Raw genomic sequence first — 12,415 nt, forward strand, 5'->3', positions numbered from 1 at the left:
GACATCCAAAACTATTTTGGTTATGGCTTAGTAAGACTGATTTTTATATGTTCGAATCTGAACGTTGAACGTCTTCTTTAAAAGTCCATCTCAAGATTCTCAAGATTCAGCAAAACTCTCGAGACTTTCAATTAATATGCAATATGCTGTTTAGTCTTTTAGATATTCAAAGCTTTGTGAAGATTATTCTAGCATGCTCAAGATATATATCATATTTTTTCATAGATCATTTATGCTGAACGTTTGCTTATAATTGTTTTAAAGTGTATATTGTATTTTGTGAGTTTTGTAACTGACGGAAAAATTCTTAATGGTTAATGTAATTTTATTAGCAAATCGGATAATCAAAAAATGTTCAGAGAACAGAAACAAAAATATTTTGGCTGTTGAATGTTAGTATCACATGCATTTATTGATGTACAATATATTTGGAATAAAACGAATGACACATGACATCCGGAATTATTTTGGTTATGACCTTGGTACGAATAACTTATAGTTGTTCGAATCTGAACATTGAGTTTTTTTTTATAAAAGATCATCTTAAGATTCAGCAACTCTCGAGACTCTCGATCAATCTACAATCTGCTATTTATTCTTTCAGAGATTCAAAGCTTTGTTGAAAATATTCTATTACACACTTAATAGATATATCAGATCTTTTCAAAGATTATATGTGTTGAATATGTACTCACAATTGTTTCAAAATGTATATTTTATTTTATGTGAATTTTGTAACGATTATGAAGAGTCTTTTGGTTCAAAATTCATTTTTTAGTTGTGAGAATTATTTCTAAGAGTTTCATTAGGTAGTGTATAAGTCCTACTGAAGTTGATGTTTGTGAGATAAAGTCTTTTAATGAAAACATTCTGGAAACAGAAAAAAAGAGGCAAAAGATTTATGTCTTTCGAACTTACATAAATAATTCATGTTTTTTTTTTACCTTCAATAAAATTTTACTTTTTCGACTGCTTGTGGTTTACTGATTTTCACTATTGTTCGCAAAGTTCGGCTAGACTCTTTCCACACTATATTTCAATTGCCTGCTAAACTTTGAAGATTGAGATTCGATTTCAGTTGCTAACACCAGTTGAGCAATGCTGCTCATATTTAAGAAGACAAAATTGTGAGATGTTTATTCATCCCTTCTAAACACTTTCACGGATCCTAACAAAATTAAATTAAAAGCACAACATTTTATTAATAAATTAACAACAAGAAATGTAAATATTGTGAATCAAAGTTAAGTGTTATGATATTCATTATTTTTTAGCATACATTCATTTTTTTCATGAAACATAAATATATTATTAGTCATATATATAATGAGGTCAGTACACTAAAACCCGTTACCCGTTCAGTGCAGGGTCGGGTTATTTTATTTTAATAACTATTACAAAAATACTGCTTAGTGAAATATATTGGTACATGAAAAAACTCCTTGTTCTCCTTGTTCACTTTGTGCATAAATTTTCAATCGAAACATGAGGCGATAATAAAATAAAAAATATAAAGTTACAATAACATCCATTCTATCACAAAAGTAGGTATCTTGTGAGACGATCTCACAAATCTTTATCTGTGAGACGGGTTAACACTACCTATATTCACAATAAAAAGTAATAATCTTAACATAAAAAAGTATTATTTTTTCATGGATGACCCAAATAAGAGATACGTCTCACAAAATACGATCCATGAGACTGTTTGAGACAAGTTTTTGTCCAATCATAATTCATATTCCTAACCACTTCCAAAAAGAGAAAATACTTATAATTTACCCGACAAATTTTTTATCCTTAAAACTCTTATCCAAAAAGCTATGCGGTGAAACGAAGTTGCACAGGTAAATCCTAGTTGTCACCCGTGATAAAATCTTATCCACAAAAGAAATCCTAGAAACAAGCGAGGAACATGTACCGAACAGCCCAATTTCCTTACGGGGGACATATTGATAAATGAAATGGAACAAATGGATAAGGGCAAATATCTGGACCACCCCACTACCCCCCCTTGCTCTCTTTGAATCTCTCTGATACCGCACCCAAGATTTCCTTTTTCTTTACCTTTTCTTTGGCCTTGTGTGTCTGAAAAATTTCAAGAAGACAAAACCACAAGCCCCTTTTTTCCCCAAGTTTCCCTACGACTTTTCTTCCCGAGCGAAAAGAACGATATTTTCTTCTTGTTTCTTGGTATTATTTCTCCTATAGGATTAGTGGGTCTTGCTTTGATTCTGATTTCTGGGTTGTTTGTGCTTGTTTTTATAGATTAGCACAAAAAAGTAACGGTTTTGATTCAGATAGAGAGGGTGTATTTTGTTTGTTGTTTTTGTTCGATTCGACTTGTTTGCAACGTTAAAAGTTGCTGAATCTTGAAGATGTCTTGCTTGAAGGGTGGGTTTTCTGTTTCCGGGGCTGGTGAAGCCATATTCAAGAACAGAGCGCAAGAGTCTCTTCGGGTTTGTTCTTCGATTGGAGCCCTGAAATTCAAGGAATCTAATTTAAATGATTTTTGGAGGAAGACCCTTGATGCGTCCGATCGGAAAAGCATAAGCAATTTGACCATTAAAGCTCCTCCAAATTATGAACCCATCAATGTGAGGATTTTTATCATTAGCACATAAATTTATCCAGTTTTTTTCATAGTTTTTCTGATTTTTTCCTATTTTTTGGGTGATCTTAGGCTCAACCATCTGTTTGTATTAGCAAAGCTCAGAGATGGTGGGAAAAATCCCTTCAGCCAAACATGCTGGAGATCCATTCTGCACAAGAACTTATTGATTGTTTGTTAATTGCTGGGGATAGATTGGTTATACTTGGATTTTATTCCCCTGGTTGTGGAGGCTGCAAAGCTTTGCATCCTAAGGTAAATTTACCTTTCCTCAGATCAAATCTTGGGTCATTTGTAGTCTGTATATTTTGATTTCAAATTATGCAAGAGATTTTTGGGACTTCTATTGATAATTACTCGATTTTTCACAGATCTGTCAACTGGCTGAAATGAACCCGGATTCGATCTTTCTCAAGGTTAATTTCGAACAACATAAGGTCATGTGTCATGCCCTTAATGTTCATGTCTTACCCTTCTTCAGATTCTATAGAGGTGCAGATGGCAAATTGTGTAGCTTCAGCTGTACCAATGCAACTGTAAGATATCTGAATCCATTATGTTTGAGAATCTTTTTTTTTTGGATTAATCAAGAATTAGAATTTGTAGTTTGTTCTTGTGTTGTGTATTGGGATTTTGGATCTAAGATTCAATTTTTGAATTGGAGTGATGAATTTGGATTATGGGTCTTGTGCATTGGGATTTGATATTCAAGATTTAGTTTTGGTTTGAGTCAAGATTGGAATTTGGATTTGTTTTTCGCTTTTGTGCACTGGTTTTTCAGATCTAGTTCTTGAAAAATCTGGATTTTGATTTGTGTTGGGATTTCATATCCAAGATTCATTTTTTTGAGGTGAATCGTTTGAAATTATGGTTTAATCTCTCGAGTTGGGGATCTGATAACCAAGATAATGTGGATTTGTCGGTTTTCTTGCACATTTGGATTTTATATATCCACTTTTGAAAGTTCAATAAGTCATCACTTTGAAAATGTGGTTTCTTTGTGTCCAGAGATTTGATATCCAAAATCTAATATTTGAATGCAGATCAAGAAATTCAAGGATGCAGTAGCTAAACACGGGACTGATCGTTGTAGTCTCGGGGCAGCTCAAGGTTTAAACGAATCGGAGCTCTTGGCCTTGGCCTCAAATGGTTTGATATCGAATAATTCGCTACAAAATCCAGCTGAGAATGATGAATTTGAAAGTTTGATTCTTGAAGAAGCTGTTGTACCATTTGCATTGGCATAGAAATTGGAATTGAAGAATCAACTCTGCGTTCATTGCTTAGAGTAAGAGATTATCCCATTAGCAATCAGGATTTCTGAATTTTCCCCTCTATTTTGGGATTTTTTTAATCTTTATCTTTTCCATATGTAAATAGGCCATCTATTTGTTTGTTTGTTTGTTTTTAGGAAAAAAATCTTAAGCAGTGGTCTGTTTTTTGAGATATAATTACTGCTATCTGTAGGGTTTGTCGGTTGATTTCTGTATTTTCCGTGTACTGATGGATTTAGTAAGACAATTATAAAATTAAATATTAGCTATTTGTGAAATTATTGGAGTTGCAAAGTTGACTTGTAGGTTTAAATAGGGGAGGATCGTCTAAATAATAATACATCAGTGCACCAACTTATTGCGTGATTAAACGATATTTTTTATAATTTATTTTGTTTATATTTAAACTAAGATCAAAATTTAATTATAAAAAATAATGAGTGGTTATACTGTAATTTTGATATATAAATTAAAAAAATAAAAAAAAAGAATAAAAAACACCGAAGTAAGAATTGAACTTAGAAAACTTCAAGTCTAAGAAATAAAGATTTTATTCAATGGACTACATATAACATTAATGTTTTAACATTTTAAAAAATATATATAACTAGTAAAAACAGATCATGACACCATATGTTAATTATTCTAAAAATTTCAAAGTTTAATAATATAATATAAATTTAATTTGATGTGATATATTAAACTAAGATGGAAATTAATTTTTTTTACAATAATTAATAAATGTGATATAAAGAAATAAAGGTATGAAGAATAATATTGTAATTTTATATTTAGTTGATATACGAGAAATAATTAATAAATAAAATTACAAGTAAATATTTAATGGTATTTATAATCCAAAACCATCGAGTCAAAGATGAAACATAACCATAAAAAATTCCATGTACAGCATTTAAACAGCAGAATCTCATAATTTTGGATTAAATATCCAAAATTTGTGGTTAACCTCTTTTCAAAATCACGTTATTTCCTATATTATAGGCGAGATTTATGGTGGCGTTCAAAAGTTTGGTTTCATTTTCAAGCAACTATTATTTTGTTATTATTAATATCATTAAATATTTAATTTAATATTATAAAAAAACATTAAAAAAAAGTGAATAAAGGAAATAAACGTGTGACTCACGCTCGAAGTTTCGTGTAAGCCATCGAAGCAAGAACAAAATTACAAAATAAATAATGTGTGACTCATGTACGTATACCTCTTTTCAATTTTTTGTCTTCTCCTTTAAAATATTATTTAAAAAGAAACATTTTTCCTATATTATATTTAAAAAATAAACGATGATATATTATTTTAAAGTTATTTACCATATAATACTTAATAAAAAGCCTCTTAATCTTGGTACTTACCACTTTGTTTTTTCAAAAACAATTATAACGTGACACAAATTTGTGACACGGGTCGTATTTTGTGAGATAGGGCTCTTTTTTGAGTCATCATTAAAAAATATTACTTTTTATGCTAAGAATATTATTTTTTATTGTGAATATAAAGATTCGTGAGACCGCCTCACAAGAGACCTAATCTTATAACGATAGTTTTGTATATTTCCTATTTTATGTTTTGATAATTTATATTGTTAAATTTTAGTTCTAATATGCTATCTTCGTTATATTTATAATTTTAGTCATTTTTAATTGTAATGACGATATGACACTCGTGCCAGGCATAATCTGCTCCAACATGCAGTGGCGGAGCCACTTGTATTGATACCCGGGCTAGCCCAAATTTTTTTTAAAAAATTTATATGTAATTTTTGTATAATTTTGGATTAACATGATATTAGCTCGGGTAGATCAATTTAAAATATTAAAAGATTCTAGAGTTTAAAATTCTAGCTCGGACAGAGCCATATTCCTGGCTCCACCACTGCCGACATGACGCATCACATCGATACTTCCAAAAAAAAAAAAAAAACTAAAATTATCAAAAATTCGAAAATTACAAGATTTAAGACTGAAATTAACAATATAAAATATCGAAATTACAAATAAACAAATATATAAAGCCCAAATCAGAGTTTTCCCTAATTGTAATATTAGGTATCATTTTACGTACGTATGCAATCTGTGTATCTATAATAAAGGTTGCTCTCAGTTCTCACGGACAAAAAATATGGTCCTAGCCATAAGTCTTCTCCACAACTTGGCATAACCCGAAGCACATGGGATCTACTCAGCTATGCATGCATTATGCGTAGATCTCTCCATGTTGCATAGTCGAAACCAACCACGAGCGGTAAAAAGCCAATTATCTACTATCACTGAGTAATTTAAATCTCTATAATTGTGCAAAATGATTTATGAATCACATTTATATTTACATATTCTGGATTTAGGTCCTTTAAGTAGTCAAAATTAGGTCTTTTATTCAACTTATATTTTTTTTTGGTTTTAAAATCTAGAGTGACGTCGAAAAATGTCAAATCTCCGTAGTCATGTTAACACCGTTGAAAACAAAAACAAGACTTTGAATCAACCGACTTACAAAACTATGATCTAATTTCAACTATTCAAATAATTGAAATCCAAATAGGGTGCTTAAAAAAAATGTCCAAAATGGGTCAAGTGGACCATTTTTTTTTAAAAAAAATATCACGAAGTGGAGTTGAACATTTTTTTTAGTATCACATAATAGGGTCCTACTAAACCTAAATGAGTCAAATGTGGTGGAGCTGACGAGGATGTAATAACTGTACACAGAAAATTGGTCCCATGACACGTACATCAATGTCGTTTAATTGATTAGACTGAATTTTAAAAAAAGTATGGTATATATATTGACGAACTCACGGCCTTATTTGACTACGGATGTGGAGATTTTTGGAAATGGGATATAGTGTTCCAATAGATTTACTCTTGTCAAAATTTGAAAAGGTATGGATATATAAAATATACATACACACGCAGTAGGCATGGTTTCTTGAGATGTTTACCCAAGTTTGCAGCCTGCATGTGTTACCGTTTCGAAACATACATTTACGTTTGTATCGGTATTATTTTACACTTTAATTTTTGTTAATGTATAACAAAAAAATTAATCTAAACTAAAATAAAACCACCATTGATTCCTTTACAATTAATGGACATAGCTAATTAAGAATAAGGATGGCAGTGAGGCGAGGCGGGGCGGAAGCGGGAGTGGGGTCGGGTTTGCCATCCCCATCCTCGTCCCTCAATTCTATCCCCACTCACATACCTGCCCCGACCATCTTTTTTCTGAGTTCGGGGATTAAATCGCGGGGATCAAATTCTCATCTCCGTTTCAAAAATATTATTGAGGCAAGACGAGAGCGGTTTGAAGATTTTCTCAACCCAAAACTTATTATTATCTATTATTATTAGTGATAATATTAATATTAATATCAATATTAATAATATTATAATTATTTATTAATAGAAATAATATTAATATTAGTATTTTATTATTAACATTACTTTAGGGCGGGATCGGGATGATGATAGTAATCTCGTATTCTTCCCAAACTACTTCAAGAATTTTTTAAAATCCCAGAACCCGAAAAAATCGGAGATCTCCATCCCCATTTCAGTTTCCCCGCTGGGCCCCAGATCCGTGGAGAAAGTTGTCATCCCTAACTAAGAACACATAGTTTTTAAGGTATTAATCAAAATTAATATCGAAACGTCCACTACTCGTTTTTTTTTAAAATATACTAGAAATTTTTTTTCTAATTGGCCGAAACCATACATATATATAGATATATTTTTTAAAATAGCTTTGCATCATTTTAAAAATAAACCAACCAACTATTATTTGAAAATCCAAAAGAATGTAATTCAAAACATAAAATCGTAATTCGTTTAGCAAACCTAAACTTAGCATTATTTCAAAATAACCTAACTCTAACATCCTCTCAAAAACATCTCATAAACATCATAAATCGTAAAAAAAATTAAAGTAATGTAAATCATAAACTTAATATAATTGCAGAAAACTAACGCTAGTCCTCGGGTTGTGTGCACCTTTAATCCAACAAGATCAACCATCAAGTCCCTCATTAACATCAACATCAAGCTCACCTGTATCAATCACACCTAGTGAATCTATTGACTCAGAAAACCTTAACCATGATAACAAATAATACATATAGATCCACATACAACAGTGAAATTACTTTTACTTAAAATAACTTTTCGTGAACATGCATAAATTTAAACATTTTCCTTTTATTATATCATATCAAATTTCATTTCATCACATACGTATGTGTTTTTTTTTTTATTGAATTCGGATCGTTAATCGTGACTTTCATATCAGCTACAGTGCTGCGTTATATCTGGAGTGAGAGTTGAAGTCAACCTATTTCAGCGTTAAATGTACAGTTGCATTGGAGCAAACATTTCAACACTACAGTGGTGTTAACACCATTGTAGAGGCATGGTTGGAGTTGCTCTTAGGTCCTTTAAGTAGTCAAAATTAGGTCTTATTATTCAACTTATATATTTTTTGGTTCTAAAATCTAAAGTGACATCGAAAAATGTCAAATCTCCGTAGTCAACACCGTTGAAAACAAAACCAAGACTTTGAATGAACCCACTTACAAACCTATGATCTAATTTTAACTATTTAAATTATCGAAATCCAAATAGGGTGCTTAAAAAATGGGTCAAGTAGACCATTTTTTTTAAAAAAAATATCACGAAGTGGAGTTGAACATTTTTTTAATATCATATAATAGGTTCCTACTAAACCTAAATGAGTCAAATGTGGTGGAGCTGACGAGGATGTAATAACTGTACACAGACAAATGGTCCCATGACACGTACATCAATGTCGTTTAATTGATTAGACCGAATTTTTTTTAAAAAAGTATGGTATACATATTGACGAACTCACGGCCTTTTTTGACTACGGATGTGGAGATTTTTGGAAATGGGATATAGTGTTTCAATGGATTCTCTTGTCAAAATTTGATAAGGTATATATATACACACACACACACACACACTAGGCATGGTTTCTTGAGGTGTTTACTCAGGTTTGCAGTGTAGTGTATCACCGTTTCTATTTTTTTTTCAAGAAATAGAACATGAGTTTACATTTGTAACATTATTTTACACTTTAATTTTTGTTAATGTATAACAAAAAAAATTTAATATAAACTAAAATAAAAATATCATTGATTCCTTCACAATTAATTGACTTAGCTAACTAAGAACACATTTTTAAATTTTTTAAGGTATTAATCAAAATTAATTTGTGTTTGGGCTAAAATAAATTAGGCAAGCCCAAGTAAATTAGGCATGCACAATTAAGTTATTCAAGCCCATCAAAATAACAAATCAATTCCTATCAATTTGAACTGATCACGAAGCGCAGAAAGAGGAGAAGATCCTGGGAAGAAAGAGAAGGATCGTGGGATGAAAGGGCGGCATATCATGGATCATAGGAGAGTGGATAGAACTGCTCAACATTCAGAAGAAAAAGGATCGACCAAAGTAACAGGGCATACACACAATCTCTGACACAAATTCTAGCAAAACTCTCTGCAGAATTTTCATAGCTTTAATCTATCGTTTTAATAATTTTCATTCATGTTTTCATAAGTTCAAGTCATTTTCTTTCATATTTCAACAACTTTCTTTGTTATATGTTAAGATTTTGTAAATTCCTACAGTTTATTCAAAATATAAATCATGACAGGAGTTTATTTCTCAATTTTCAGTAGTTTTTCTTTAGTTTTCTTTGTTTATAACGTCATATATTTGTTTAAGAGATCATAACGGACGGTCAAATTTAGTATCCATAGTTGTCAAGTTTTAAAAATTAGATTTTCATCTTTTTTACACAAATTGGTGCATCTTTGCACCTAACATGCCCGCAAATGAAGATATTGTGCAAACAATTTTTGGCATGCCTAGTGGGACACCATTATGCCGCCAAAAAAGAAAGAAAACGTCAATCAAGGGGATGGGGAGTCTCTACCAAGTCAAAAAGATGTTCATGCACCGCTGATAGAACAGCCGGCTGTTGATCAAGAGCCGATCAGGGAGTTGGATTTGCATCCAAGTCATATTCCAGAGATATATGTTCATATTTCAAACGTTTGGTTGAAGAGTTGACTGCGATGAAAATTGAAGAGATATCACAAGCACTGCCCAAGCCTATGTCTGATTCCTTTAGAAAGTATTGGGTAAACTGCACCAGTCCACCAATAATGTAAGGTCCAAAATCCGATAACGTAATCCAAATGCATGCGAAACTATGAAAAATGGAAAATGGCTAATTAAATTGTTTTAATTGCATGAAGAATTATCGTAGGCATGTTTACATGTGTAAAAAGTAGTTTTCTACTAGAATGTATAAAACTGTGTTTTAAAGATTATTTGAGACGCGACCGAGGAACGAAAACCAGGGACCACGAAAGGAAAAATATTTATTAAATGATTATTTTTAATTATTTAATTTAAGGTATAATTTAAATGGTATTTTCGAAAATGATGTTTTTTGAGGTATTTTTACGCGCCAAGTCGTATTTTAAACCGACAATCGATTTTTGACGAAATTATTTTTGGAGGCTCGGTTAATATTTTTGAAAAGTATCCTAAACAAAATATTTTAATTACTAACTAATGACCCTATTATACTAGGTTATTGGGCCTAAATCTTGTATCATATTATTTATATCAAAACTAGCCCAAAAACCCTAACCTATACATTCAAAACACACGCACACAAGCCTCAAAAGCACTAGGACTCTCCCTCCCGCACACAGCCACACACACAACACCTTTTCAAGGGAAATCAAGTGGATTTTGAAGGAAATTCAGCAAGCTTCCTCCCCCGTCTCGCCGCCAATGTTCCTCGCATTTCAAATCGTTTTCGTGCGCAAAATACGCAAAGGCACGCCTTAATTTTCCATGAATCATCGTGCATATCATATTATATGTTTTGATACACATTTGCATGAAAAAAATGATACACTTCTTTTATTTTCGTTTTTATGGCTATACATTATCAAAACTAGAGTTTTTATCCTTTAAAACTCATGCTTATGATGCACAAAGAGGATGCAATGGTAGGGTTACTAGAAAAGACGTTTTTCCACATGTTTAAGGGTCCTTAGGTGCATATTTAAGGGCTGGACAAGATGGGGTGAAATGATGAACAAAAATTGGGTTTGCATAGGACTAGGGTTTCGTACTTGGGTTCTAGGAGGGCATGGCTGTGGGCCGTTGTTTGGGAAGTGTTCAAGGGTCCTAAGAGAATCTAGTCATGGTCCTAGATGGGTTGTGCAAGGGTTGGAAGGGGAGGTTGAATGTTGCTAGCCGTTTGGGTCGCGTATGGCTTGAAGGGCACGGGTTTTAGGGCTGGCCTTGTAGGGGCTGTAGAAGCTGGTCCAGTAGAGTCCTAAGGCTTCGATCAAGGTCCTAGGCGGTCAGCTAGGGCCGACCTCAAAGGGATTGAGGGTATGTTGAAGCTAGTGTTCGAATAAGATAGGGCATAATTTCAGCGGCTGATCTAGGCTTGTCCAAGGGTGACTTGATTGTGACTAATACGATGAATGATATGATGATTATGATGATATTTAAGGTCAATGCTCAGTTGATGGATGAGAGTGTCGCTTATGTCCCCATCACCTAGTACCATGGTTATACGTAGATGGATTAATCAAACTACAGCTGATACGAAAGTCACAATTAACGATCTGAATTCAATAAAAAAGAAAACGTTTAAGTATATGATGAAAGGAAATGTTTATGATGAAAGGAAAATGATTTAATGTATGCATGTTCATGAAAAGCTATTTTATTAAACGTATATTTCACTGTTGCTTGTGAATATATTTATATATATATATATATATATTACTTGTTATCATGGTTAAGATTTGCTGAGTCAATAGATTCACTAGGTATGATTGATGCAGGTGAACATGATGTTGATGGAGGACTTGATGGTTGAACTAGTTGGACTGATGGTGTACATAACCCGATGACCTCTGCTAGTTTTCCGCATTATGTTTATGATTTAAGATTACTTTAAAGATTTATATGACTTTTGATACTTTTGAGAGGTTTTGAGAGGATTTAAGTTTTCCAAATTTTAGGTTTGGTTTGACGATTTACGAATTTTTATTTTGAATTGTGTTTTTGGGATTCAGAAAATAAGTTGTTGGTTTGTTTATTTTAAATGGAACAAAAGAGTTATATATACATGTATAGTGTATATAGGCCGAATGAAAAAAAATAGTACATTTTAAAGAAAACGAGTAGTGGACGTTTCAGTTGGTATCAAAGCAATGTTCTTGCAAAGGGTTGTGCTACCACCAGTTTTGGAAAGCTCAGTCGTCAAGCCTCAAGTCTGTAAGTTCAAATACTTTAAATGTTTTTATGATGGTACCTGCATGTTTACATGGTTTATATGCTTAAATTACATGTTTAATGCTTTTTGAAGTTAAATGATATTTATGATTAAAGTTGCTCAAAAAAGGATTTCTATATGCTGCATTATTAGAAGTTTAAATTTAAATTAATGTTGGTT

At 32.1% G+C, this 12,415-nt stretch overlaps 1 protein-coding gene across 1 annotated transcript; it reads left to right on the forward strand.

The window, feature by feature from the left end:
• The first annotated feature begins 1,998 nt into the window (after nucleotides 1-1,998).
• Nucleotides 1,999-4,166, forward strand: LOC142529590 (thioredoxin-like 1-2, chloroplastic). The gene is made up of 4 exons (XM_075635160.1): nucleotides 1,999-2,597; nucleotides 2,684-2,866; nucleotides 2,983-3,147; nucleotides 3,655-4,166. Exons 1-4 carry the CDS (start codon nucleotides 2,379-2,381, stop codon nucleotides 3,856-3,858), a joined length of 771 nt encoding a protein of 256 aa, XP_075491275.1. The 5' UTR covers nucleotides 1,999-2,378; the 3' UTR covers nucleotides 3,859-4,166.
• The last annotated feature ends 8,249 nt before the right edge of the window (nucleotides 4,167-12,415 follow it).

Source organism: Primulina tabacum, chromosome 16 (genome assembly GCF_025594145.1).
Source record: "Primulina tabacum isolate GXHZ01 chromosome 16, ASM2559414v2, whole genome shotgun sequence".
NCBI classification, from domain to species: Eukaryota; Viridiplantae; Streptophyta; class Magnoliopsida; order Lamiales; family Gesneriaceae; genus Primulina; species Primulina tabacum.